At 66.0% G+C, this 25,582-nt stretch overlaps 9 protein-coding genes across 9 annotated transcripts; 4 read left to right on the forward strand and 5 right to left on the reverse strand.

The window, feature by feature from the left end:
• Positions 1-890: 890 nt before the first annotated feature.
• PFL1_06681 (uncharacterized protein) lies at positions 891-2,004 on the reverse strand (the record flags this gene model as incomplete). Its single annotated transcript, XM_007884227.1, has 4 exons — positions 891-1,024; positions 1,107-1,157; positions 1,246-1,525; positions 1,648-2,004. The coding sequence occupies 4 exons, from the start codon at positions 2,002-2,004 to the stop codon at positions 891-893; spliced, it is 822 nt and encodes a 273-aa protein (XP_007882418.1).
• A 543-nt stretch (positions 2,005-2,547) lies between these two features.
• Positions 2,548-5,050, forward strand: PFL1_06682 (uncharacterized protein; the record flags this gene model as incomplete). Its single annotated transcript, XM_007884228.1, has 4 exons — positions 2,548-3,206; positions 3,305-4,776; positions 4,859-4,902; positions 5,000-5,050. 4 exons carry the CDS (start codon positions 2,548-2,550, stop codon positions 5,048-5,050), a joined length of 2,226 nt encoding a protein of 741 aa, XP_007882419.1.
• A 609-nt stretch (positions 5,051-5,659) lies between these two features.
• On the forward strand, positions 5,660-6,534 carry PFL1_06683 (uncharacterized protein; the record flags this gene model as incomplete). Its single annotated transcript, XM_007884229.1, has 2 exons — positions 5,660-6,140; positions 6,254-6,534. 2 exons carry the CDS (start codon positions 5,660-5,662, stop codon positions 6,532-6,534), a joined length of 762 nt encoding a protein of 253 aa, XP_007882420.1.
• A 928-nt stretch (positions 6,535-7,462) lies between these two features.
• PFL1_06684 (uncharacterized protein) lies at positions 7,463-9,396 on the forward strand (the record flags this gene model as incomplete). Its single annotated transcript, XM_007884230.1, has 3 exons — positions 7,463-7,489; positions 7,652-8,677; positions 8,875-9,396. The coding sequence occupies 3 exons, from the start codon at positions 7,463-7,465 to the stop codon at positions 9,394-9,396; spliced, it is 1,575 nt and encodes a 524-aa protein (XP_007882421.1).
• Positions 9,397-9,776: 380 nt separating this feature from the next.
• Positions 9,777-11,589, reverse strand: PFL1_06685 (uncharacterized protein; the record flags this gene model as incomplete). Its single annotated transcript, XM_007884231.1, has 2 exons — positions 9,777-10,193; positions 10,291-11,589. 2 exons carry the CDS (start codon positions 11,587-11,589, stop codon positions 9,777-9,779), a joined length of 1,716 nt encoding a protein of 571 aa, XP_007882422.1.
• Positions 11,590-12,405: 816 nt separating this feature from the next.
• PFL1_06686 (uncharacterized protein) lies at positions 12,406-13,538 on the reverse strand (the record flags this gene model as incomplete). Its single annotated transcript, XM_007884232.1, has 3 exons — positions 12,406-13,046; positions 13,158-13,239; positions 13,377-13,538. 3 exons carry the CDS (start codon positions 13,536-13,538, stop codon positions 12,406-12,408), a joined length of 885 nt encoding a protein of 294 aa, XP_007882423.1.
• Positions 13,539-14,530: 992 nt separating this feature from the next.
• On the forward strand, positions 14,531-16,268 carry PFL1_06687 (uncharacterized protein; the record flags this gene model as incomplete). Its single annotated transcript, XM_007884233.1, has 2 exons — positions 14,531-14,744; positions 14,887-16,268. The coding sequence occupies 2 exons, from the start codon at positions 14,531-14,533 to the stop codon at positions 16,266-16,268; spliced, it is 1,596 nt and encodes a 531-aa protein (XP_007882424.1).
• A 290-nt stretch (positions 16,269-16,558) lies between these two features.
• PFL1_06688 (uncharacterized protein) lies at positions 16,559-22,157 on the reverse strand (the record flags this gene model as incomplete). Its single annotated transcript, XM_007884234.1, has 3 exons — positions 16,559-17,900; positions 18,005-18,111; positions 18,234-22,157. 3 exons carry the CDS (start codon positions 22,155-22,157, stop codon positions 16,559-16,561), a joined length of 5,373 nt encoding a protein of 1,790 aa, XP_007882425.1.
• Positions 22,158-22,837: 680 nt separating this feature from the next.
• On the reverse strand, positions 22,838-24,964 carry PFL1_06689 (uncharacterized protein; the record flags this gene model as incomplete). The annotated part of the gene is made up of 1 exon (XM_007884235.1): positions 22,838-24,964. The coding sequence occupies one exon, from the start codon at positions 24,962-24,964 to the stop codon at positions 22,838-22,840; it is 2,127 nt and encodes a 708-aa protein (XP_007882426.1).
• Between the last annotated feature and the right edge of the window lie 618 nt (positions 24,965-25,582).

Consider the following 25,582-nt stretch of genomic DNA (forward strand, 5'->3'; position numbering starts at 1 on the left):
GCCTGCCTCCTGCGTGCGACGACGACGACGAGAAGGTCTCTGGCCTGCCTCGCCTTGGGCTGCCCTGCCCCCGGCCCTCTTCGACTCGCCTCGCCTCGCCTCGACTCGAGGGCGGCCTGTGCTCGCCCGCCCGCCCGCCCGCCTGGCCTGCTGGCCTGATCCGAGCGGTGCGGGCGCAGGCCAGCTGTACGTGTTGAGCGTACGCAAGCTAAGCTGCTCGAGTTTCGCGCGGTCGGTCGGTCGGGCGGCTTGGTGAGTGCCGTACTTTGTGTGGTGCGGGCGCCGGTCAGGCCAGGCCAGGTCAGGCCAGGCCGCTGGAAGGTGATCAAACCACCCCTCTCGGCGCCTCGCTCACTCCGTGCCGCACGTCCGATTCGCGGAGGCCCAAAAACGCCGCGTCGATTTGGCGTCGACACAGCAGGAAGAAAAAGCTCGGACCACCATCTGAGCCCAGCGCCCGCCAGCCAGCCAGCCAGCCAGCCAGCCAGCTCGAAGCCGCTCTCCGATCAGTCGAGGTCCGCGGCCGCCCTGGCTGGGCTGCGCATGCAGCTTGCTGGTCGGCTTGTCTGACTCTGGCTCCGTCGGCCCGAGCGTCGGGCGGCTGGGCTCATTCTTTCGGCCGGCATGTCGCTGCCGGCCTCCTCCTCCTCCTCTATCCCTGCCTCCTCCCACGCCCTGATCCCGAGCAGCTTTGCCACACACTATCTCCTTGATCGCTATCGCTACCTACTCCCTCTGATCCTCCGCTGTCACGGTAACGTGGTCGCAGTGATCGCTGGGCTGGCCTGCCTGCAAGGCGGGCAAAGTGATTCGACCGCCCGACTGGCGACCTGCGAGGTATAGATGGTCTTGGTACAAGACGGGGCTCCGGTCCGACAGCCGGCTCGCCCTCACGCCTGCGCGTTCCACTGGACGAGCTCGTCGAGCGTCACGCCGGACCCGCCAAAGATGTCGAGAGCGCTGCCAAAGGTCAGGTCGACCTTGCCGTTCGACAGCCGGTCGACGAGCTCGAGGTCTCCGATGTCTGCGCAGCGAGACGGTCAGGATCGAGGGACAGCGGTCAACAAGCGTCGCGTAGCTGATTTCCAGTCGGTAGCGGAACTCACGTCGGGCACCGCCAGCATAGGTCGTCGGGATGGTGCACCATTCGCCTAGCCCTGCGCGGAGTGGATGGTGAAAAGCCTCGGACGTCAGACACAAAGTCACACTCCGACTGACGTCGGCATCTCAGGGCCACACACTCACTCTGCACCAGCTCCTGATCGATCCCCTGGCAGAGGCCCTCGACATCGGCGGCGTGGATGAGGAACTCGCCGCAGTACTCGGACAGGAGATCGAGCGACTCCTTGTTGACCTCCATGTCGGTCATGTCCTGCCATCGGTTCATGGCGACGATCCACTTGTCCCCTCTCCGGCGGCAGCTGACGTCGACCACGAGGTTCTCCTTGCCGACCCGATCCCGCAGCTCCTGCAGCCGTGGCAGCGAGAACTTGCAAGAGGGGAACAGATACGACGTGACGATGACCTGCGGAGCGACGAGAGGGGTCAAGGTGAGGGGAGGGCAAGGGAAGGCGGCGATGGTCAGCGCACGCAAGTCATCATGGTGGCTGGCGGTGCACGGCCAGCTGTATGACGATCGACCCGCACCTTTTCCGCGCCCTTGTCGATCCACTCGGCGGCGTTGTCGCCCGTGATGCCGCCGCCGACATGGAGGCCGCGCGGCCAGGCCTGGAGCGCCGATGCGGCGGCCTCGTCGTTTCTGGGACCGAGCTTGATGACATGCCCACCGGTGAGGTTGTGCTTGCGGTACAGCTCTGCAAAGTGGGCCGGCGACTGCTCTGCGACGAAGTTGGTCCTCAGCTTGCTCTGCTCGCCGGCCACCTCGCGGTCCTGGTCGGTGAGGGTGCCTCCGACAATCTGCTTGACGACGCCCTCGTGTAGGTCGATGCAGGGGCGAAAGACGCTCCTGCGGCGGTCCCGAGTGGTTGTCGCTGCTGCTGCCATCGTCGTTGCTGTTGGCCTGACTGTCAGTCGGGTGAGCAATGGCTGCTATCGAGGCCTGGTGTGCTGGTGGGTCGTGAGCAAGGAGCGTAGAGTGGAAGAGCAGGCCTGTTCCCTCTTCCTCGCTTTCGCCGCCTCCGAGTCCCGAGTCGAGCCGGTCAGAGTGGAGGGGCCCGAGCTGCTGGTTTTCTTCGCGCTGCTCTTCGGCCAACTTTTGCCGGCCAGGCGGCCTCGGCGTACGGCCATCTCTGCCACGTTGCCCTCTCTCTATCTTCCGCCGGATCGGCTTCGACCTCGACCTCAGCGACGACCCCACCTCTCCTCCACCACCAAGCCTTACAGACCGAGCACCAAGACTCGCCAGCGGCATGCAGGACCGTTGAAGACACAGCCCTTTTGCATTAGCCAGCTGCAAACGACTCTCGACGTCCTTGTCCGACAGCCTTAAAACGGACTGCACCTGGGTGAGCTCGACCCCCCTTTCCCCCAGGTCGGGCCACCATCCCCCTTCTCCATCGAGCACCTGCTCACCCGTGATATCGGCCCATGATCCGCACCGCAACCCGTCGGCTCGCCGCTTCCAGCAAAATGTCAAGCCCCTCCTCGTCGTCCTCTCTCTCCGCCCCGCGCCTCACGGCGTCCGCGCCCACGTCGGATCTGACGCCCGCCTACTACCGTACCACGCCGCCTCCTCACTGGACGAACGTGGCGAAGCCCAAGTCGGAAGGCCAGAAGCTCGACACATCGCGGCGGGTCTTCAAGTCGCCGTGGGATTCGGCGGCGGACAACACCTTCCTCACCTTCTTGCGTGGGCGGCTGTTCGACTGGGACGAGGTGCCGCTGCCGCCAAAGACGGCCAGCAAGTCTGGCGACCCGGTGCTGCCCCACGTCCTCAAGCCCAAGTGGACCGTCGCGGCTGACGAGTCTGGCAAACAGTCGCCGTCGTCGTCGCCGTCGGGGGACAGCAAGGACACCGGCGTGACGTTCACCTGGCTCGGTCACGCCGCGGTCCACCTCCAGATCCCAGTCGGCAGCGGCAAGACGGTATCCGTCCTGTGCGACCCGGTCCTCTCGAAACGATGCTCACCCTTTCAGTGGCTCGGGCCGGCGAGGTACACCGAGAGCCCGACGTCGGTCGAGGAAATGATCGAGGCGACCATCAGCGGCGGCCACAAGGCGTGGCCCGACGTCGTCGTCTTGAGCCAGTGAGCAGGCGTCCGTGGCATGTTTGGTGCGTCGCTTTGCTACCCTCGCTGACCTCTTTCTTGCCTCCTCTGCTTCTCTGAACGACCCTCCCCTGCAGCAACCACTACGACCACCTCGACTACGACACCATTGCCAAGCTGCTGAACCCTCCGGCTTCGTCTGGCCTGAAGCCCCCGCACGTCTTCTGCACGCTCGGCAACCGTTCGTGGTTCGAGGACAACTTCAAGCTGTCCTCATCGCAGGTGACCGAGTGCGACTGGTGGCAGCAGTCTGTCGTGTCCCTCGACGGTGCCGAGTCGCTTCGCCTGACCTGCGTCCCCGCACAGCACTTTTCGGGCCGAGGCATTCTGGATCGCAACCGCACCCTGTGGGCCGGATGGACGTTCGAGGCGCTCGGTGGAGAGTCGGCGGGAGCCAAGGTCTACTTTGCCGGCGACACCGGCTATCGTACCGTTCCGCGCGGCATGGGTCGCGAGCAGGAAGGCAGCCTTCCTACCTGCCCCGCCTTCAAGGAGATCGGCGACCTCCTGGGCCCCTTTGACCTCTCCCTCATCCCGATCGGCGCCTACCTGCCGCGCTACGTCATGTCGACGGTCCACGTCGCTCCTCAGGATTCGGTGCTCGTGCACCGCGACGTCAAGAGCAGGAAGAGCTTCGGCATCCACTGGGGCAGCTTCCGCCTCACGCCCGAGGACGTCAACGAGCCGCCCAAGCTGCTGGTCGACGAGGCCAAGAAGGCCGGCCTCGATCCGGAAGAGTTTGGCACGGTCAAGATCGGCGAGAGCGTGCTCGTCGAGGTCCGCCGCGACGCTGCTCCCGTCCAGGCTCAGGCGCAGGCGCAGGCACAGGCGCAGGCACAGGAGGAGCGGCCCCAGGCCGTCGGCGAGGGCGAGCCGCTGCCCGAGTCCAAGCTCGGGACCAAGGCCCACTGGGACTCGGTCTACGAGCGCGAGGTCAACACGTTCCAGGAGATTGGCGAGGAGGGTGAGGTGTGGTTCGGCGAGGACTCGGTGATGCGCATGATCCGCCACCTGGAGAAGCACTACACCGACGAGGATATCGTCGCGCAGAGGGAAGAGCAGGGCGCCTCTGCCCCCACCGTCCTCGACCTGGGCACGGGCAATGGGCACCTGCTTTTCGAGATGCTCGAGTCGTCTGCGGATCTCGAAGAGGTGCTCGACCCGGAGAGAATGGTGGGCGTCGACTACTCGGACGCATCGATCCAGCTGGCCAAGGCCGTGGGCGAGAAGCGCGGCGGCGACTGCCCCAGTGTGCGCTTCCGATCTGCCGATCTGATGGACGCGGTCCAGGTCGAGCAGCTGGTTCAGATGCCCAAGGGCGAGCTCGGGAGCGACGAGGCGGGCTGGGACCTGGTCTGCGACAAGGGCACGCTCGACGCCATCGCGCTCTCGTCGCAGCCGATCGAGGGCCAGACGCCCATCCAGCTCTACACGCGCGCAGTCGAGAAGCTGGTCAAGCCGCCCAAGGGCGACGTTAATGGCGGCATCTTCCTCATCACCAGCTGCAACTTTACCGAGGCCGAGCTGGTGGAGCGCTTCACGCATGCTGGTGAGTCTGGGCTCGCTCTGGCCGCAGGCCCAAGCACGTACGTTGACCTTGCTTGCCCGAGCATCCCTCCCTTTCCCGCCAGGCTTCGAGGTTGATACCGTCATCCCGACGCCATCCTTCACTTTCGTGAGTGTGCTCTTGGCGAGCGAGAGCGCTGGTCTTTCTCCGTGCCGCCAGCTGATCGTCTGCTTCCCGGCGCCTTGTCTCGCTCGATCGAAACCAGGGCGGCGCCAAGGGCTCTTCGACGACCTCGATCGCCTTCCGGCGCATCTAGCCCTACGGGATCCTCGACTGCCCTCTGCCTGCCCCAGCCCGCCTTGTAAACCTGCTCTGCTGCTGCTCTGCTGCTGCTCTGCTGCTGCTCTGCTGCTGCTCTGCTGCTGCTCTGCCCTGCTAGATACCGATGCTATGACCATACCAGGGTGCCCGCCTGCTTGTCTGCTTGCCTGCCTTGTCCCCACGTGGCCAGCGTCGAGAAAGGATCCGGAAGTCGGAGGTGCAAGGGTGGCTGGCCAGCCAGTTTGGGCGCTTCTCACGCGAGATGGGGCTGGCCCTGGCCGCCCGAGTCGCAGCCCGGAGCTTAGCCGAGCAAAGCAGAGAGCCTAAAAGCCGGCCACTGTTCGGGACAAGGGCAGGCAGGGACTGGGCCTGGCTTCGACTCTGGATTGGACCGGGCCTGCATAACGCCGGGACGCTTCTTCTCAACCCCGGGGGCTCGGCGCTGCTTCCCCTATGGCCCTCCCGCATCCTCCCTTCTCCGCACCACCACCAGCTCCTCCTCCTCCTCCTTCTAGCGTCTCGACCGCATCCGCCATCTTCCCCTCCTGCTGCCCGTTCAACCACACAGCAGCTCACCTGCCACCTCAATCACAACCCCGATACCATGTTCGACCCACCTTCCGAGGCCATCGCGGCCATTGCTCGCGGCGAGTTTGTTGTCGTGCTCGACGACGAGGACCGGGAGAACGAGGGCGACCTCATCATCGCGGCGTCCGAGTGCACCACCGAGAAGATGGCGTGGTTCATCAAGCACACGTCCGGCTTTATCTGCATCTCGCTCACGCCCGAGCGGATAGAGGAGCTCGAGATCCCCATGATGGTGCCCCGCAACAACGAAAAAAACAAGACGGCCTACACCGTCACCGTCGACTACAAGTGGGGCACCACGACGGGCATCTCGGCCCACGACCGGGCGCTCACGTCGCGGAAGCTGGCGCAGAGCCAAGAGGGGGAGCGCGAGGGCCAGCACGGCACAAGGGGATACGTGCACAAGGACGACTTCACCAGGCCGGGACACGTCTGCCCGCTGCGATACACCGAGGGCGGCGTCCGCGTTCGCAAGGGCCACACCGAGGCCAGCGTCGGTGAGTGCGTCGTAGCTCGAGCTGAGCTTGTGTGCTCGAGGCAGCTCGCCGCAGACGGCTGTGCTCACTCGGTTTCGTCCTGCCCTTCTCTGCTGTCCTTGCTCGCCTCGCAGATCTCTGCAAGGCCGCCAAGCTTCCACCCGCAGGCCTGCTGTGCGAGCTGGTGGACCCCGACGACCCGCTGGGCGGCATCGCATCGCGCGATGCCTGCCTCAAGTTTGCCAAGGAGCACAACCTCAAGATTACGACCATCGAGCTGCTCAAAAAGTACCGCGAGGAGCAAGAGGGGCCGCTGCCGCCGCAGCTGCAGGCCAAGCTGCAGAGCCAGCAGGACCAGGACGAGTTCCGCGGCGTGCACGTCGACGGCCAGGAGGTCGTTGGGCCACAGGCATAGGCGGCGGCGGCGGCGGCGGCGGCAGCGGCAGCAGCAGTGCCACCGTTCCCCTGTTCCCCTGTTCCCCTGTTCCCCTGTTCCCCTGCCTCCCCCTCACCCACACTCACACCTCCACCAGACCGGCCTTCCGCGCCTCGAATCTAGACGTACCTGTCCCTGTGGTGACACAATGGAGCGCACATGTTATGAGCTTGGACCAGCGCTCGTACAGCTACGACCAGCTGTAAATCGGATGAGACTCCCCATCGCAGAGGCACTAGGATGCCGGCGATGCGGTGGCGGTAGCGGTGGTGGCTAGCCCGTGTATGCAAGCTGGTGCAGGTTGGCGGCTCCGAGTGCGCACGGGTCGATCACGCCGCGGCGAGCACGCCGAAAAATCGAGCGCAGCGCCGAATTCGTGGACCTGCCAGGCCTGGGTCTGGCCTGTCTTGCCCGCTTCTTCTTTCTTCCAAAAAATGCCTGCAGGGCGCGAAGGCTTTCCTGCGAGGCGAGGCGAGGCGGGGCGGGGCCAGCCAGGGCGTGCGTGCGTGCGTTGCGTTGTGTTGCGCGCGAAAAATGCGGCAAAGGGGCGAGCGGGCGAGCGGGTGAGAGAAGCCCAGAGCGAGCGAGCCAGCCAGCCAGGTGTTGGTTGCAGAGAGTCCGAGCGAGGCTGGCCTGGCCTGGCTGGCGTTGGCTTGGCTTGGCTTCTCGTTTCTTCTCCGCTCGACCCTCCTCGCGCACCCTTCACCTCCACGAGCCTCGCCGCAGCCCACCACCATCACTACCGCTGCACGCCAATCCTTTCTACCAGCGCCATCGATCGACTACGCACCGACGTGACCTGCGCATCGCCATACCTTTCTTCTCGTCCGCGACCGCCCCCCGATACTTCATCCCAACCGCACCGCGCTGAACCCTTAGCCGGCGCAGCCTATATCCGAGCTCCACCATGTCGGCGCCCATCTTTGCCCAAGAGGTGAGTGCGCGCGCGCGGGCCTCAACCACAAGTTGCTGGGGTGAATTGCGCGCCCAGAAGGCCACTGACCGTCTCTGTCTCTCGCTCTCGCTCTCACTTCGCTTGCTTCGCTTTCGCTGCCGCCGTCGCCGCTGCCGCCACTGTCGCCGCTCCGCACCGCAGGCGACACAAGAGCGTGCCGAGAATGCGCGCCTCTCGTCGTTTGTCGGCGCGCTAGCGCTGGGTGACCTGGTCAAGTCGACGCTGGGGCCAAAGGGGATGAACAAGATCCTGCAGTCGGTCGGGTCCAACGACATTGTCGTGACCAACGACGGCGCGACGATCCTGCGCTCGATCCACCTCGACAATGCGGCGGCCAAGATCCTCGTCAACATCTCCAAGGTGCAGGACGACGAGGTGGGCGACGGCACCACGTCGGTGTGCGTGCTGGCCGCCGAGCTGCTGCGCGAGGCCGAGAAGCTCATCGAGATGCGCATCCACCCGCAGACGATTGTCGAGGGCTACCGCATCGCCAGCGCCGCCGCGCTACGCGCCCTCGACGACGCCGCCGACGACCACGGCAGCGACCCGGCCGCCTTCCGCGAGGACCTGACCAACATTGCGCGCACCACGCTCTCGTCCAAGGTGCTCTCGGCCGACAAGGACTACTTTGCCAAGCTCGCCGTCGACGCCGTCCTCCGCCTCAAGGGCTCGACCAACCTCGAAAACATCCAGATCATCAAAAAGGCCGGCGGCAAGCTCACCGACTCGTACCTCGACGAGGGCTTCATCCTCGACAAAAAGATTGGCACAAACTGCCCCAAGCGCATCGAAAACGCCCGCATCCTCGTCGGCAACACGTCGATGGACACGGACAAGATCAAGGTGTTTGGCGCCCGCGTCCGCGTCGAGGGGACGCGAGAGCTGGCCGAAATGGAGCGCGCCGAGCGCGAAAAGATGAAGGCCAAGGTGGAAAAGATCAAGGCGCACGGCATCACGTGCTTTGTCAACCGCCAGCTCATCTACAACTACCCCGAGAGCCTCCTCGCCGACGCCGGCATCATGTCGATCGAGCACGCCGACTTTGAGGGCGTCGAGCGCCTCGCCCTCGTCACGGGCGGCGAGATTGCCTCGACCTTTGACCGGCCGGACCTCGTCAAGCTCGGCAAGTGCGACGTCATCGAGGAAATCATGATTGGAGAGGACAAGGTGAGCTGGCCACATGCGCGCCTCCCCGACCGCCGGTCGCCCTTTGCGGTCTTTCTGTCATGCATCTCCAGCCTGCGCGGCACGCGTGCTGGACGGCGGGGCAGCTGCATCCGGACCTGTCTACTGACGCATCTTCCCTCTGCCCACCGCCTCCCTCCACCGCTCGGCACGGCCCCCCTTTTTGACCCTCGCGCCAGCTCATCAAGTTTTCGGGCGTCGCGGCCGGCGAGGCGTGCACCGTGGTGCTGCGCGGCGCAACGACCCAGATGCTCGACGAGGCCGAGCGGTCGCTGCACGACGCCCTCTCGGTGCTGTCGCAGACGGTCAAGGAGACAAAGGTGCTCCTCGGCGGCGGGTGCGCAGAGATGGGCATGTCCAAGGTCGTCGACGAGGCGGCGCGCCACACGCCCGGCAAAAAGGCCATCGCCACCGAGTCCTTCGCCCGCGCCCTCCGACAGCTCCCCACCATCCTCGCCGACAACGCTGGCCTCGACTCGAGCGACCTCGTCGCCCGCCTCCGCGCCGCCCACCAGAACGGCGACAGGACCGCCGGTCTCGACCTCGACAACAACTGCATCGCCGACATGAAGAAAAAGGGCGTCACCGAGAGCTACAAGCTCAAGAAGCAGGTCGTCATCAGCGCCAGCGAGGCCGCAGAGATGATCCTCCGGGTCGACGACATCCTCAAGTGCGCGCCCCGGAGGAGGGAGGCGCATTGATCGCGCCACGGCTCGGTCAGTTGGGCAACGCTTGGGTCGCTGTACAGTGCACAGAGGGAGGGGCCGGAGGAGGGAAGGAGACCTCCGCCCCCGAATGGCAGCAGCTGTGATCTCGCTACGGAGCTGCGTGCGGGCCGATTCCTCCGACCGACTGGTGGCATCGACGGACATGGGACGATTGTGAGGCTGATTTCGTGGCCGGTGCTGACGAGGCGCTGCTGCGGACGTTGCTGCTGCTGCTGCTGTCGTCAATGTCGGCGCCGTTTTGGCGCTGCTTTGTTGCGCTTGCGTTCGGACCTGTCTGTTTTTTGTTTTGCTCGGCTTGCTTGTTGCTTTTGTGCGCATCCCCTGCCGCTGCCACCGCGCCTCGATCGCTCGGCCTAATGCTGCTCCGCGGCGTGGAGGCGCCTCTTGAGATCGCTGACGGCGGTGGCCGTCTTTTTGCTCCACTCTGCAAGCTGCTGACCACGCTCGGCCGTCTCCCTCTTGAGCTGGCTGACCTCGTCGCTCAGCTTCCTGTTCTGCTCCTCGAGCTCGATGAGCCTCTCGATCAGCTCCTCGCGGCTCATGGCGTGGATCGAGGGCCTCTTCTGCTGCTGCTGCTGCTGCTGCGTCTGGTGCTGCTGAGGGCTTGCAGGCGTCGGAGACGTGCGGGCGTCGGTCGCCTCCTCGACGTGCGCAGCCGGGGCAGTAGTGCCGGCCAGGTCAGCTGCGCCTTCCGCGGGAGCACTGGTGGGCTCAGCGTGTGCCTCCAGCTGGCGGTTGCACTGGGCGACAATCTTGGCCGACTCCTCGTGCTACAGGCGGTTGAGAGCGCAGGTGGAAAGGAGAGACGACGAAGCTCAGAGACGGGCGAAGGTGGGGCCGCACTGCAGTCTACGCATGGCTACTCACGATGGCCGCAAGCTCTTCGAGCTCCTTTCCATTAGCTTCCGGCACAGTGGTGCTCTGCTCGAGATGGGTCGGGACCGCCAGAGGCGTGAGATGGCCGTCGTCTGCTGCGGACGGCTCGACATCGGTGTGCCTGGCGGGGCTCTGGGCTCGCACCGAGGTAGGCGTGGCTGCCATCGGCGACGTCGTGTCGAGGGAAGGCGCATCTGCCTGCACAGGTCCAGGCTGACGGTCCGACGGCTCGAACGTCTGCTGCGGCGAAGCGGCCTCCGGACCGTCTCCTGAGTCGGACCAGCCGCTCGGGCAGGCCACGGCCTCGTCGATGAACTCGGAAAAGTTGTCGGGTTGCGAGTCGTCCCTCGGGGCGTCGTGCTGCTCCGACAGCGTCATGGGGCGCGGAGGCGTCGGCTCTCGTGCTTTCCAGCCCGGCGATTCAGGGGGTGGTCCGCCGCTCTTGACGGCCCAGATGGATGCCGAGCTGCTCCGGTCCTCGGTCGACGGCAGGATGGCCGACTTGGTGGCTGTCGGGCTCTTGATCATCGTCTCGGCTGGCGACTGCTGACGGCCGGACTGGGCGGGAGGCGGGGAAACGGCTCGCCGAAACTGATTGGGCGGAGAGAAGGGGGGCTCCGACGAACGCTGCGCCGAGCCGTAGCGTTCAGCGTGCTGCAGTGCCCTTTCGTGCTGGAAGGCCGCGGCCTGCTGCATCTCGATCTCCCTCCTGGTCCTCAGCAGGGCAACCTGGTCGAGGACCCTCTCGATCTGGGCACGGGGCTCTTCCTCGCCACGCAGGATGCTCGGCTGGGCGGCCAGGTGGTAGTAGAGGTCGCTCGAGGAGAAGGGCGAGGAGGCCAGCTTCTGGGTGAGCTCCTCGAGCTCCGGGCTGAGCATTATGGGCTGCGGGCTAGGCCTGGTGGGCTGCGCGACGTAGTGCGTCTGGGGTTCCGAGGACTGGGCTCGGAGGCGTGCAATGTACTGCTCCTCTTCGTAGCTGCTGTAGCCGCCCGTCATGGCGATGCCGACGCCCAGCTCGGCCTCGAAGTTGCTCGCGCCGTGCATGCCAGGATCATCGTTGTAGCCAGCGGCATGAGGCGAGGCGTACCTGGCAGTGCGAGGCTCTTCGGACGCGGGGGGGAATGGATCCTGCCTCGGCGCTGCGGGCTGTCCCCAGCGGTTGCGCGGCAGCTGGATGCTGTTGGTGGATGTGGCGGCCCCGCGTGTCGACATAAACGAGCCTCCACCGCCGCCACCGCCCCATGCGCCGCCCTGCTGCCAATCGCCCTGGTCGTAATGGCCCTGCATGGTCGAAGAATGGGGTGTGGCGGGTAGCTAAGGGATGCTATGGCCCAGGTGAGGGGATAAGCAGGTGGATGGGGGGCGGGAACGAAGGAGGAAACGATGGGGTGGCGCTGGAAGGGGCTAGAAAAGGGCCGGTCGGGGCGCGCGCGCGCGCGCAGGAGGGGCAAGAGGGAAAAAAGGGCAGCGCTGCCCGGGCTGGGGCTTGCCATCGCTGAGCGGCCAGCTGAGGCAGGCCAGCAGAGTGGCCGGCCGGCGAGACTCGCCTGAAGCTCGCAACTTGGCCCGAACGCGGGCCTGCCTAGCCTGCCTCTGCTAGCCAGCCTGGTAGCCAGCCTGCCGTCGAGCGCGTTTTATCTGCGCCTGAAACGTGCGCCCGGTTAGCCAGCAGGTCAGCCAGCCCGCCCGCCTGCCTGAAACTTGGGCTCGGGGCGTGGTGCGGTCCCACGCCTGCGCGGGTGGGGCGTAGCGCACCGGAGATCGAGCAGCTGCGAAATGAGCTGCCAGCGGCGGCCGTGGCAGCAGCAGCAGCGGCAGATCGAGTCAGGCAGGCAGTCGGTCAGGCAGCAAAGCGGCCTCCGCCAGGACACGGAGCGGGCCCATGCCGCCCCGCCAGGATCCGAGACGACGCCCGCGCCATCTGTTGGCCAGAGCATGTGGCGATGCTGCGCGCCATCCCTGTGGCACCAGGCTGCGGATGCGCACTCTCTCTCTCTCTGATTCGGATCTACACGAAAAGGACAACATGCTCGGGTCGTCGCCATGGCGATTGCATCGAGCGGGCGAGGGAGCTACGCGTACATGGTCCTGCCGCGCTGCCAGCTAGTCGCGCTCGGCGAGCCTCTCGAGGATGACATTGATCTCGTCCTCGTCGAGCGTCCTGAACCGCCTCTGCTGGAGCGCCTCCTTGGAGTCCTCTGCCGCCGCCAGCGGCCCACCGACGATGCCCACCTCGATCTCGGACGCCTTGAGGTCTTGCGCCAGCACCGTGCTGAGCGTGTTGACCGCCAGGTCCAGCACCTCGTCGCGCGACATCTTGGAGCTGATCTCGGCCGCCTCGACGCTGGCCGCGTCCGTCGGGCTGACGACGACGCCGGCGCCGCTCGACGAGCCCGCCGTCGCCGTGGCGTCGGAGCCGCCGCTGGCCGTGGTGCTGGTCGACTTTTTGAACTGCTTTTCGAGGAAGTTGTTGGCCTCGGTCTGCTTGGAGCCGGCGGCCGTGGCGCGGAAGCCGACATAGTAGCCCGCGGGGTCCACCTTGAAGATCTGGGGGCCGCGCTCGGCGTCGATGCCGACGAGGATCATCGAGATGCCGAGCGGGCGCATGGCGGCCCGCTGCGTGTAAACCTGGTTGATGTTGGCCATGCGCTTGGCGAGCTGGTCCGGCGTAATGGCGTAGCCGTACTTGTACTTGAACTCGGCCGCCTCGGAGCGCGCTCTCGCCACCTGCGAACGGGCATCGGCTGCGGGGGAGGGACGGCATCGGGTAGCGGAGATGGAGCGGCGTCGCCAGTCAGTCAGCAGTGAGCCTTAGGAGCGGCCGGGGATACGGGGTGCAAGTCGTTGATGCGCACCGATCCTTCCAGTCATGATGCAGCCGATCTCGGCAGTGATGTTGAAGATGTGGGTGACGGTCGAGGCGTCGATCAGCTTATCCTAGGGTGGACGAAGCGGGGCAGGCGACAGAGGTCGTGGGTGAGCCGAGAAGTTCGAGACGGGAGTCAGTCAGAGCCAGAGTGTCGCTTGGACTATCAGTACTGCTGGTGCTGTCAGGAACTGCTGCCGCGACTCACGGGGACCTTTCGCTGACCGACGACGACGGTGCAGTCCTTTCCGCGGACGGCGATCGAGGTGAGGCCGGCGGTGGTGATGGCCTTGAAGGCATACTCGACCTGGTAGAGGCGTCCATCGGGCGAGAATACGGTGAGGTAGCGGTCGTAGCTGCTTCGAGACATGTTGGGCGGGCGGGCGAGCGGACGGCGTCTAAGCTGGCAGGTGGGCGGGAGAGTTGAGGATGCGGGGTGGGCGGCGAGCGGGGATTCGACGAAGGCGGACTGGGCTGCGGATACGCGAGCGTAGACGAGGGGACCGGAGAGGAGAGAGAGGTACGGTGACGAGAAAGAGATCCGACGTCGATGATGGGTGGTGGTGGAGCAGCGGTACGAGGAGGTTGAGGGTGAGGACGAGGATGAGGGCGAGCGCGAGAGCGAGAGCGAGACGTGGACGGTGCGTGGGGTGGGCCAAAGTGGAGAACCTGGAATTACGCGGCGCCCAACTCGCAACGGGGGCGGTCTGTGTGTTGCGCTGCTCGGCCACCCAAGCGGGCCCGAGCTGGCCAGGCTGGGCCAGGGGCGACTCTCCCGATCACAGTGCCATGCTGCACGTGATCTCTCCCGCTGGAGCAGGGGCAGGTCAGGTGGGCCCCTGTCAAGCAGGTGGCCGGGCAAGCAGGCGGGCAAGCGGGCAGGCTGGACGGCGGACGGCGGACGGCGGGCGGCGGGAAAAATTTGACTTTTTTCCCTTTGCGAAGGAGGCAGCGGGTGGCTAGTTAGCTGGCTCCCCGCCCGCTCGCCCGCTCGCCCGCCTGCTGCTGGTGGCCGGGAAATTCTTGAGGCTGGCTTTGGGCTGGCTTGGCCGGCTGGCTCGCTCGCTGTGCCACCTCTTCGACATCGCGGTAGGTCCTCACCGTCCATCTTCCCGCTGACCCACACCTCACACCCTCGCCGACGCAGCAGCCGCAGTCGCAACCACCAGCACCGCATCGCTGCCACCCAACATCGACTCGGCGCACCTCACCACTTACCCTACATCATACTGGCGCCGACCTACCTCGACTCGCGAGCGGCAGCCAGTCTCTGCCGTCGTAGCTTGACTCAACCCATCACCCTCCCGCACATCGACGCATCGCCCGACGACGACGACGACGACGACGACCACATAGCCCACCATGTCCAGCGCACCTACCCACGTCCTGTTCGAGTGCGCCACGGGATGTGCCGTCTTTGAGGTGGTCCAGGTCGAGGAGATCGGCAACCTCACCTCGGCCGTCCAGAAGAGCGTCGCAGAGTTCACCACCTTTGCAAAGATGGTCAAGCTCGTCAGCTTCAGCCCCTTCAAGAACGCCCTCGATGCTCTTCAGGCCTCGCTCGACATCTCCGAGGGTGAGTGACGGGCAGCGGACCCCGTGTTGGCCACCGTCTCCTACTTGCTTGGCCAGTATATGATCCGAGGAGCGTCGCTCATTAACCCCCCTTTGCTGGTCCCCCTCTTCCTGGCCCGCACCTCGCCTCCGCGCCTCTGCAGGCGTCGTCAACGACTACCTCAAGTCGCTCCTCACGCTCAACCTGCCCACGGGCAAGAAGATCAAGAGCGTCCTGCTCGGCGTGGCCGACCGCAACCTGGCCTCGTCGATTGTCGGCGAGCTGGGCATCCCCTGCGACACGGGCGAGACGTCGATCGAGATTATCCGCGGCGTGCGCCAGCATGCCGAGCGGCTGCTGCGCGGCATGGCCGAGGGCGACCTCGCCAAGGCGCAGCTCGGCCTCGGCCACTCGTACTCGCGCTCCAAGGTCAAGTTCAACGTCAACCGCAGCGACAACATGATTATCCAGGCCATTGCGCTGCTCGACACGCTCGACAAGGACGTCAACACGTTTGCCATGCGCGTCCGCGAGTGGTACGGCTGGCACTTCCCCGAGCTCGTCAAGCTGACGCCCGACAACATGACGTACGCCAAGCTGGCGCGCTTCATCAAGCACAAGGAGCGCCTCACCGAGGACCACGTCGAGGAGATGACCGACATCCTCGCCGGCGACGAGACCATGGCCAAGAACGTCCTCGACGCCGCGCGCGCCTCGATGGGCACCGAGATTGGCGAGATGGACATGACCAACATTGAAAACTTTGCCGAGCGCGTCGTCAACCTGGCCGAGTACCGCAAGAACATGCACAAGTACCTCGTCGAGAAGATGCACCTGGTGGCGCCCAACCTGTCGGCGCTGCTGGGCGAGGTGATTGGCGCGCGGCTGATTTCGCACGCCGGCTCGCTCACCAACCTGGCAAAGTACCCGGCGTCGACGGTGCAGATCCTGGGCGCCGAAAAGGCCCTCTTCCGCGCGCTCAAGACCAAGGGCAACACGCCCAAGTACGGCCTCATCTACCACGCCTCGGCCATCGCGCGGGCGGCGCCCAAGAACAAGGGCCGCATGTCGCGCTTCCTGGCCAACAAGATCTCGATTGCCAGCAGGATCGACTGCTTCTCGGACACGCCCACGACCAAGTTTGGCGAGGTGCTCAACGTCCAGGTCGAGGAGCGCCTCGCCTTTTACGAGACGGGCAAGCCGCCGGGCAAGAACAGCGATGCCATGTCCAAGGCCATCAAGGCCATCGAGGAGGCTGCCGGAGACCTCATGGACGTCGATGCCGCCGACGACGACGAGGACGAGGACGACGACGAGGAGGATGCCAAGATGCCCGCCGCCGTCGGCGTGACGGATCCGGCGGACAAGAAGAAGGAGAAGAAGGACAAGAAGGACAAGTCGTCCAAGAAGGACAAGAAGGAGAAGAAGGACAAGAAGAGCAAGAGCAAGGCCGACGACGCCGACAAGGACGACGACGTCAAGCGGGCAGCGGCCAAGGCGGCCAAGAAGGAGGCAAAGAAGGCGGCGAGAAAGGCAAAGGCGTAGCCCCCCGCCTTTGGCCCGCCTTCGCGCCTGCCTGCCTGCCTGTCGGGCGCCGCCCTCCATCGCTCTCATCTTTCTTTTTTTTCGCCCTCTTGCTTTTCAATCCACTTGTACTTTAGTCACTCTCCCCCCTTTTTGCGACGATCTCCTTTCCACCTCGATTTGCCTTTGCAGTATGGCTGATCTGATCCACTCTAGACCCGCCACGTTCGAGGGGAAGACTGCATCGCTCCACGTTCGTGCGGTCGATCGGTGGGTGGGTCGAGGATGTTGCAGGGGCAGGTGGAGGCGGGCTAGGAGACGGCGAAGCCGAGCACCCTCTTACGCGGCGACATTGCCAGTTTCGCCGGCGGCTCTAGCGTCGTGCCGAGCGAGTCCTGGTGCTGCTGCTGCTGCTGGTGATGGTGCGAGTCGGAGCGAGAGCGACGTCGTGGTGCCCCTCCTGCCCCTGCCGCTGCTGCTGTTGCTGCCACTGCTGCTGAGGATGGTGCTGGTGGTGGTGCGGGGCGGGTTCGGATCGTCTCGATCGTCCTGACGCTGCCCGCCGTCCCAACTTGGACCGAGCCGGGTTCACCCCCCTCTCCCCCCACCGCCAGTTGCGTTGGAAGATCCGTCCGTGTTGGTGCGTCCTTCGTCGACGTCGTCGTCGGCGGCGGCGGCGGCGGCGCATCGACCGGTCTCTCAATCCCACCTCGATTGCCATGACCTTCCCTCTCGTCATCCCCGACCTCGACGTCGTCCACTCCGATCATCTTGACGCTCTCCCCCTCGTCTCCCTCCTCCTCATCCGCTTCCAGGTCGTCTTCGTCATCGTCGTCGTCGTCGTCGTCATCGCCTGTAAAGTCGTCCGAGTCGATGCCGACGCCCACGTGGTCGAGGTCAGAGTCGACGGCGATGCCATCGCCATCGCCGTCGTCGGAGACCTCGTCTGCCATCCCCTGGAGACCGAGGTGCCTCGCCTTGGGTATGCCCCGTACCGCTGGCCGTCTCGGCGTCGTCGACGAGGCCGCACGGTCGCGCGGCGTGGTGCCCGCTGACGCTGCGGCCGTACCGGACCCTCGTCCGACTGGTGCATCGCCACCATCCCGCCTGACCGGCGAAGCGTGGCCAGGCCCCATCCGACCGCCAGGGCCACCGCCGTGGCGTTCGGCCCTCTTGCGCTCGACGAGGTGGCGTCGATGGTGCTGCATCTGCTGCACGACGTCTTCGCCGAGCGAGACGTCAAACAGCTCCCAGATGTACCGCCGGACGGGCAGGCGGATGTAGAAGCAGTCCATGAGCTCGACGGCGCGCGTCAGGAGCGCCACGTCTTCAAACGTCGCCTTGTGCTTGAGCTTGAGCTTGGCCAGCGTGCGCGACGCATTGTTGGCCAGGATCGAGTTGCCCAGGTTGGCGATCGAAGTGATGGCCTTGTTCTCGAGCACCGTGTCTGGCTCGCAGAAGTCCAGGTAGCCCAAGTCCAGCACCTCCTCGACGTCCCACGTAGGCATCGAGACGAGCCGCCCAACGTCGCTCGGAAGGCACAGTCCCAGCGGCACGCCGAGCGGTGTGCAGACCGAGATCCAGCCGTAGTCTTGCAGCAGCTCGGATCCCTGTGTCGTTGCCGAAATCAGCCCAAGGACGAAGAAGCACGTCCTGCGGAACACGAGGAAGTCGAAGATCGGGCAGAGAGGGCCGGCTCTGAAGCTCGTCAGTCGACCGCCTAGGCCAGTGACCCGCTCGCACATCTTGTTACTCACCCTCGCACCGACATGACCAGCGAGTTTTCGGCAATCTCGATGATCTGGGAGATGACGTCCTCGGCCTCGAGGAACGGCAGACCGAGCGTGGTCGAACCAATGTTGCCCTGCACGGACAGCAAAGCGGAGGCGCGTGTAGATGCCGCGGCGTGTCAGCCAGCGTCCATCACATCTGATCAAGCTCCGCCGGTTCTAAAACGCCGCCTTCATGTGCACATCGGCCACTCACCACTGCCCACAGGACGCTCTTGAGCTTGTTGATGAGCTCGGCATCGGAATGCTCGAGGCCGTGCTGGCGGATGAAGTGCGCAAAGTCGCCAAAGTGGCCCTTTTGCCGGAGGATCTCGCAGCCCTCGGCCGTCTTGGCCAGCTCGCCGTAAAAGTGGGGCGGAACTGTGCCATCGGGCTCGGCGTCGGCTGCTGCATGGCTGCTCGTCTTGCCCGCGGCGTCCTTCCGGCTGGCTCCGAGTCCCGCCGCCGCCGCCGACGAAGACGAAGCCGAAGAAGAGGCCGACGTGCGGTGGACGCTGAAGAACTCGGCCAGCATCACTTCGACCTGGATCGCGTAGCGGTGGTTGCGCTCGTTGAACCAGTGGTCCATCTCGCGGTCGATGTAGTCGCCGGTCCAGAGGTATCGGAAGCCAATGCTGGTCGAGAGGAACTTGAGCAGCAGTGGGTGGCCGATGTCGCCGAGGTGGTCGAGCGTGGGCCGCATGGCGACGACCTTTTCCAGTATGTCGATCGAGGCGCACGACTCCTCGACGACCCTGACCGCCAGCTCCCTCACCTCGATCGACGTGTCGTAGAGCTGCGAGAGGAGCAGGCTGATCATCCACTCGTTGCCGTCGTCCTCGGCAGCGCCCGTCGACTGGCGGGCCGAGCTGCCAATCGAGACGGACCGCCGGATGAGCTCGGCCAGGTGGCGCGTGGCAAACAGTCGGATGTGGCGGTAGTTGGACGTCAGCGCCTTGGACAGCACGACGCGGGTGTGCCCGTCAAACGAGTAGTCAAAGTTTTCGATGACGGCCCGGATGACGTCGTCGCGGCTGCGCAGCTCGCTCAGGTGGTAGAGGGGCGAAAAGACCTTGTGCCGCTCCAGCAGGCGGATGCCCTCGGCGCTCTGGGTCAGCACGCCGAGCATCTCAAAGTAGCCCGAGGTCAGCGTCTCCTCGAGGCGGCTCTTGGACATGAGCGGGTCCGAGGTGGGCGTGCCAGACACGGGGTCGAGCTGCTCGAGGCACTCGCGCACCTCGCGCAGCAGTCGGTCCTCGGTCAGGGCCTTGATGCCCTCGGCGGTGCAGAGGAGCGTCGAGAGGAGCGTGCAGCCGAGCCGGACGAAGCGGCGGTTCGAGTTGATCTTGCGGATGCTCGAGAAGCGCAGCGAGAACGGGTGGAAGAACGAGAGGAGCCGCTTGAGGAACTTGGTTCCGCGCATCACCTCGTCCATGCGGCGCGGGTTCATCAGCGGGCCTTCGAGCATCTCGGTCAGCGTGTCGAGGTTCCACTTGACGTGGTCCTTGGTGTTGAGGACCTGGGTGTCGACCATTAGGCTGCGGAACTGGTTGTCGTCGATCTGCATGCCGAGCCGGATCTTGGTCTTTTCGACCTGGCGTTGGCCGCGCCGCACCGTCTCGTCGAGCGAGTTGGAGCGGTCGCGGCTGGCGGGCTGCTTGGATCCCGTGGCGGCGGCGACAGTGGTAACGGCCTCGTGGTGCGCGCGCTGGCGGTTGACGCGGTCGATGGAGGACAACGCCAGCGCCGCCGCCTGCCGCTCGTCGCTCTTGGACTTTTTGAAGCTGGCGGCGAGGGCAAAGAGGTGCGGCAGCGAGTGGATGCTGCTGCCCATCGAGGGCGGATGGACCCGCTTCGACACCTGCAACAGCTCGCCCATCAGCAGCGTCGCCTTCCGGCTCATCTCTGCGGTGTGCTCGATGACGGCGACCAGTGCGTCGATCAGGCCGGCCTCGATGAAGACGACCAGCAGCAGCGCGAGGTAGTGGTCAACGAGGTTGAGGCGCGTCCTCGTCTGGTCACCCATCTCGCCGAGCGAGGGCAGCCCGTTGGACGTCGTTGCTGCGGCGGCGGCCGCAGCCCCTTCCACATTGGCCTGCCTCTGGCCCGACTCCCTCTTGCTGGCTGGGTCGTCTGTCTGCGCCGCGGCCCGCACGTTGAAAAGGTCGTAGAGCATGTCGAGGATGCAGTCCTTGACCTCGACGGCGTTGACGCGCAGCGCCAGCACAATCGACTTGACCGCCCGCTTGTCGTCCATGCACATGTAGAGCAGCCCGCCCCAGGACCGCAGCATCGTCGAGACGACCTTGGCCGTCGACCGCAGCGACGCCTCGTACGCGACCGGCTTGATCGGCAGCGACTCGGTCAGGCCGGACATGGCGACGTCGAGGTCGACGCCCGGCCGCAGAAAGTGGCGCGTGCCCGGCATGTCGATGAGGTAGAGGAACGTCTGCATCAGCGTAGGCGCAAAGTCATTGGGCGCGTCGACCAGCGCCTGCAACGCTGACCGCAGGCCACCACCGCGGATGAGGAGGCGCACGTCGAACACCGCCAGCTCGGCCAGCGTCTCGAGGCAGATGTGCCGCAGCTTGTCCTCGCCGTCTTCGGCCACGGCCGCCAGCGCGCGGACCACGCCCGGCGCCAGCAGATCCTGGAGATCAGGCGCCAGGCGATCCGGGGCGGAATTGACGGTGCGCAGCGCGGCGAGCTCCATGACGGTGCGGATCAGCTTGAGCGCCTGCTCGCGCTCGACGTCGAAGCGGTTGTCGCGGATCGTGGTACGCGAGAGGTAGACGTCAAGACCCTTGGCGCGGCAACGCGAGATGAGCGGCCAGGGTGGCTGGATGAGGGCGTGGCGTATGAGGCGGTAAGCCGCCGCGCGCACCTCTTTTCCTGCCGAGTCGGCCAGGCACGGCATCACGACGTCGACCAGGTCGTCGAGCGAGAGCTCGTAGCGGGCACGCGCGTGCTTCTTGAGCACGACGACGAGCCGTTTCATGGTATCAATCTGACGGTTGGCTGCGTCGCCGAGGCCATCGGCGTTGCTGGGCGTCCTGACGTGGCCCGAGCTGGCGCCACCCGCCAGCGCCGCCACGCGATTCCGTGTGATTTGCCGACGGTTCATGCGGGCGCCCGGCGGGCCCATAGCAAGGGGCGCGTTGGCGTTGCCGACGAGGCCAGGGATGCCTGCGCCCATGCCAGCTCCGGCGACCCCTTCGCCAGGCCTGCTGGCATTCGACGAAGCGCTCGCGGCGGCCTCGTCGAGCGTGCTCTTGGACGACGACATGAGGAGCGGTGCGCTGCCGGAGCGGTTACGCAGGGGCGTGCTGCGGAGCGAGCGGAGCAGGGCCATGACGAGCGTCCTGGTCGCTTGGGCGTCTTCGGTCTCCTTGTCGCGCTCCCTGTCGCCCTCGCTACCTGGCCGTGATGTTGCCGTGTCCGATCTGGATCGATGTGTCGTCGTCGTCGTCGCCGCCGCTGTCGTGGTGGGTAGGGCCGCAGCTGCCGACGATGAGGACGCCGAGTCTGCCCGGAAACGGCCCCTCCGTCCGTTGGTGGGCTGCTCGAAGCCGCCATCGAGGCCGATGCCGAGGCCGCCCACGAGGCCGTCCATGTTGCGGGTGGCGCCGATCTCATTTGCGAGGTTGGACGAGGGCGGTGAGCCCGTGTCGAAGGCGTCCTGCATCCTGGAGATCTGGTAGTTGGTGGCGGCGTCGGGCGACCTGCTGGGCCCGGGCGGGCCGGGGAAGAGGGAGTCGTGGTCGAGGCCAAGGGCGGAAGCCTCGAGCCTGGCGACATGGTCGATTTCGGCGTCGGGGTGCCATCTCTGCTGCTGGTTCTGGTGCTGCTGCTGCTGCTGGTGGTGCTGTTGTTGCTGCTGGTCGCTGCGGGCGTTGCCGTGCTGGGGCGGCGAGGTGGTCCTGAGGCGTTGCAGCTCGCTGTGCAGCACGGCGATCTTTGCGTTTGCCGTGTCGAGCTCGGACTCGATCTGCTTGCGGAGGTCGTGCTTTGTGGACGATGCGAGGCGGAGGTCAAATACGTGGAGGAGGTTCTCTGCGCCCTCCTTGATCTTGTTCTCGACGTCGATCTTGTGGCGAAGCTCCCTCTCCTCGTCGGCTGGGCCGCCGTCGAACGCGGTCATGATGGAAGGCGTGGCGATGGCGGCGACGGTGGTGGCGACAGCTACGGGCGCGGTGAAGGGCGAGGCGCGGAGTCCAGCGCGACTACCTCGTCGACCATGGAGGAGAGGTGGACGGGCGCTGGACGGGTCGAGGTTGGGCGGCTAACGGTGCGAGGCGAGTAAAGAGCGCCCGCTCGCTCGAGAGACTGCAGAGATAAGAGACAATCTGACACGCTGACGGGCTGGGCGAGTGAGATGCGGAGAGGACGCGATGGAGGAGGTGGGTGGGTCGAGGCAGGGCTAGGAGGAAGTTTGGGGGTAAGGCGTGTTGGTTTGAGGGCCTGGCAGGCTGCCCTCGCCTGGCCCGCCTGGCGCGCCTGCAGAGGTCCGTGCTGGGGCCTCTGGGTCAGCTCTCAGCGCCTGCTCCACACGCGACCCTGGCTCGGCACTCGGCCTCGAGCAAAACCCGATACTCGCCCCGCCTCACCTGATAGCATCCCCTCCCCTCCCCTCCCCTCCCCTCCCATCCCATCTCGCACTCGGCCGCAGTCATGGGATGAGCTCGCGAGCCAGCTCAGAAGCCGCCGCAAGCCAATCGAGGCCGGCTCGAACGGACAGGCACGCACGCTGACGAAAAAGCACCCATGGCATTGGTCAAGAGGAGCTCCATCACGACAAACTCGTACCTGCCCTCGTCGCCCTCAGTCGGCCTTGACCCCGGCGGCTGCCTTGCCGTTGTACAGCGGCAGGCTCGAGCCCAGCGCGCCGCCAGACTCGGCCGACGCCCTGCGCAGCCCCCAGAAGAGCACGGCCATGAAGAAGGCGACAAACGCAAACGACGACAGCGGGTGCTGCTTCGACGTGTCAATCACCGCCCCCGTCCCCGCCGCCGCGCCCCGGATGCCGCGGTCGAGCATGCTGCGGCTGCTCTTGGCCGGCAGCTCGCCGCGCACCGCCCCGGCGATGGTCTCGTACACCCGCTCCCGCGGCGTCCATGTCCCGAACCCGTCGGGCCTCTGCGACGGCAGCTCGTAGTACTCTTCGCGCGCCCCGTTGACCAGCAGCAGGTGCGGCAGGTCGAGCGGTTTGATGCCGTACAGCTTCCGCAGCTGCGTCGCCCACCGGTCGGCGTCGATCCAGGCCCAGATGACCTTGGCCGGCGACTTGGCCGCCAAGTTCTCCCTCCAGCCCAGCGACAGGCTGCGCACCGCCATCAGCTCGCGGTCGCGCTCCTTTGTCCCCTCGACGACGTCGGTCGACTGCCGCCCGTGGTGGTGCACGTCGCTCAGCGCCGCCACAACGACGTATGCGCCGCTCTCGTTGTCGAGCACCTCGTCAAAGTTGGCGCCCGTCAGCTCCGTCATCAGCGGCCACCGCTCCGTGTGCACCCACTTTGTCACGTCCTCGACAGCATCCTCGACCGACATCGACGACGAAACGGACGACGAAGGGTGGTAGGCGGCCGTCGGCTGGATGGTGCTGTGGTCCTTGAACACGAGCAGCGCAGACGACGCCGGCACCGTGCGGCTCGAGTCGGTGGCGAGGAACTCGGCGTAGCGCTCCAGCAGGCCCGTGTCGGACGAGACGTAGGCCGACGCCGGGCTGCCTGCGAGGACGCGCGTGGCGCGGTCGACAATGTCAATCTCGCGCTTGGTCGTGGCGGGCGAGTGGAGGTAGAGGAAGAAGACCTCGTCGGCCTTGGCCGCCTTGGTCAGGGCGGCGACCGAGTCGAGGTTGCGCATGCCGACGGCGGCGCCGGCCTTGGACGCCCACTGGAGCATGGCGTCGTGGTTGCGCCCGCCGTTGTACTCGATCGGGTTGCCGTCGTTGTACATCCGGAGCGTCGGGTAGCCGTTGACCTTGTACTTGGTGCAGATGGCGCCATGGGCGACGCAATCGACCTCGAGCACGTTGACGTGGCCCTTGAGCGAGGCGGCGACCTGCTTGAAGGCGGCGGCCATGTTCTTGCAGTGCGGGCACCACGGAGCGAAGAACTTGACAAACGTCGGGCCCTGACCGGAGCCCTTGCCGAGCCACTGGGCGAGCGCTTCGGGCGTGGGGATCTCGGAGCCACCGTAGCTGATCAGCTCGCCCTTGGGGTTGGGGCCCGCCGGCAGCTGCTCGTCGGGCGGCGCGGTGGTGGGCTGGATCGGCAGACCTGCAGCGGCCGGCGGTGGAGGCGGAGAGGCAGGAGGGACGGCGGCCGCAGCGGGCTGTTGCTGAGACTGGGGCGGTGGTGCTGCCGCTGCCGCTGCCGGGGCGGGTACCGCCGCTGCTGCGCCCTTGTTCGCCTCGACGACCGAGGCCGACTGCTTGTCGGCGATGCCCTTCTTGGCGCGGTACTCTGCGGCGTGCTTGTCGATGTAGGCGGCGATCTCGGCGTAGTTGCGGTCGCCCTTGTACTCGCCCTGGTGCTGCACGCCGTCCTGGTAGATGGTGAGGCGCGGGAGGAACTCGACGCCCTGTTCGGTGCACAGGTCGCGCTGGGCGATGCAGTTGACCTGGGCCAGGGTAAAGGGCGCCTCCGGGTACTGGGTGCGGAGGTGGTCCTTGTTCTGGCTGAGCTCCGACCACGTCGGACCAAACTTTTTGCAGTGGATGCACGAGGGCGAGAAGAACTCGATGAGCCAGGCGCCGTTCTGCGTGAGGGTGAAGTTGCTCGAGGTGAGCTGGCGCAGGCCGTCGTGGGTCGCCGCCGAGGTGGCTGCCGCTGCCGGCGCTGGCAGGCGGGAGATGCCCAGGACGGCTGCCAGCAGCAGCAGCAGCGAGGCAAGGCGCGTCAGGAGCGTCGCCCCGGGTCGACGGGAGGGCATCGCTGAGGGCGGCATCGGTCCGCGTGGGGTTGCCGCAGAAAGTAGGAGAGGGAGAAGGGGAGATCGAGAGAGCCGGACTGAGGGAGAGGGCGATAGCGAAGTGCTGACGAGCAAGGCGGAACGTGGATAAAGGAGCGTGGGGCCGGCAGTGGCGTCGTTGCGAAGGCCGGGGCGGGGCGGGGCGGCGGCGATGGGTCGAGGCGAGGCGAGGTGAGAGAAAGCGACGACGGCTTGCGCGGGTTCAAGGGGCGGGCAGTGAGTAGGTGGTCAAAAGAGGGCCCTGGCGGTCGTTGGCCGCGATGATGGTGGCGGAAGACGAGCAAAGAGCCAGGACAGAGTCAAGACAGGGAGCGCGAGGGTCAGTGTGCCGGCAGGCCCGCTGGCTGCCGAATCCCGGCCGTGGCCACCCTGGCCTGGCCTTTGTTCGGTGGCCTGCGCGCGCGCCGGCGGTCGAGCCACCGTCAGCGTTCCCATCTCGCTGCTGCCGCTTCCCGGCCCCTCCCTCGACGCTGCCTGGCATCGCTGGCGCCCGACGCCCAGCCTCACAAGAGTGGCACCAGAACATGGTGGTTGCAACAGCTCGCGCATCGAACCCAGCCCAAAAAGCACATGAAAATACAAGGAAAGAGAGAG

This window comes from Pseudozyma flocculosa, assembly GCF_000417875.1.
Source record: "Pseudozyma flocculosa PF-1 unplaced genomic scaffold scaffold00028, whole genome shotgun sequence".
NCBI classification, from domain to species: Eukaryota; Fungi; Basidiomycota; class Ustilaginomycetes; order Ustilaginales; family Ustilaginaceae; genus Pseudozyma; species Pseudozyma flocculosa.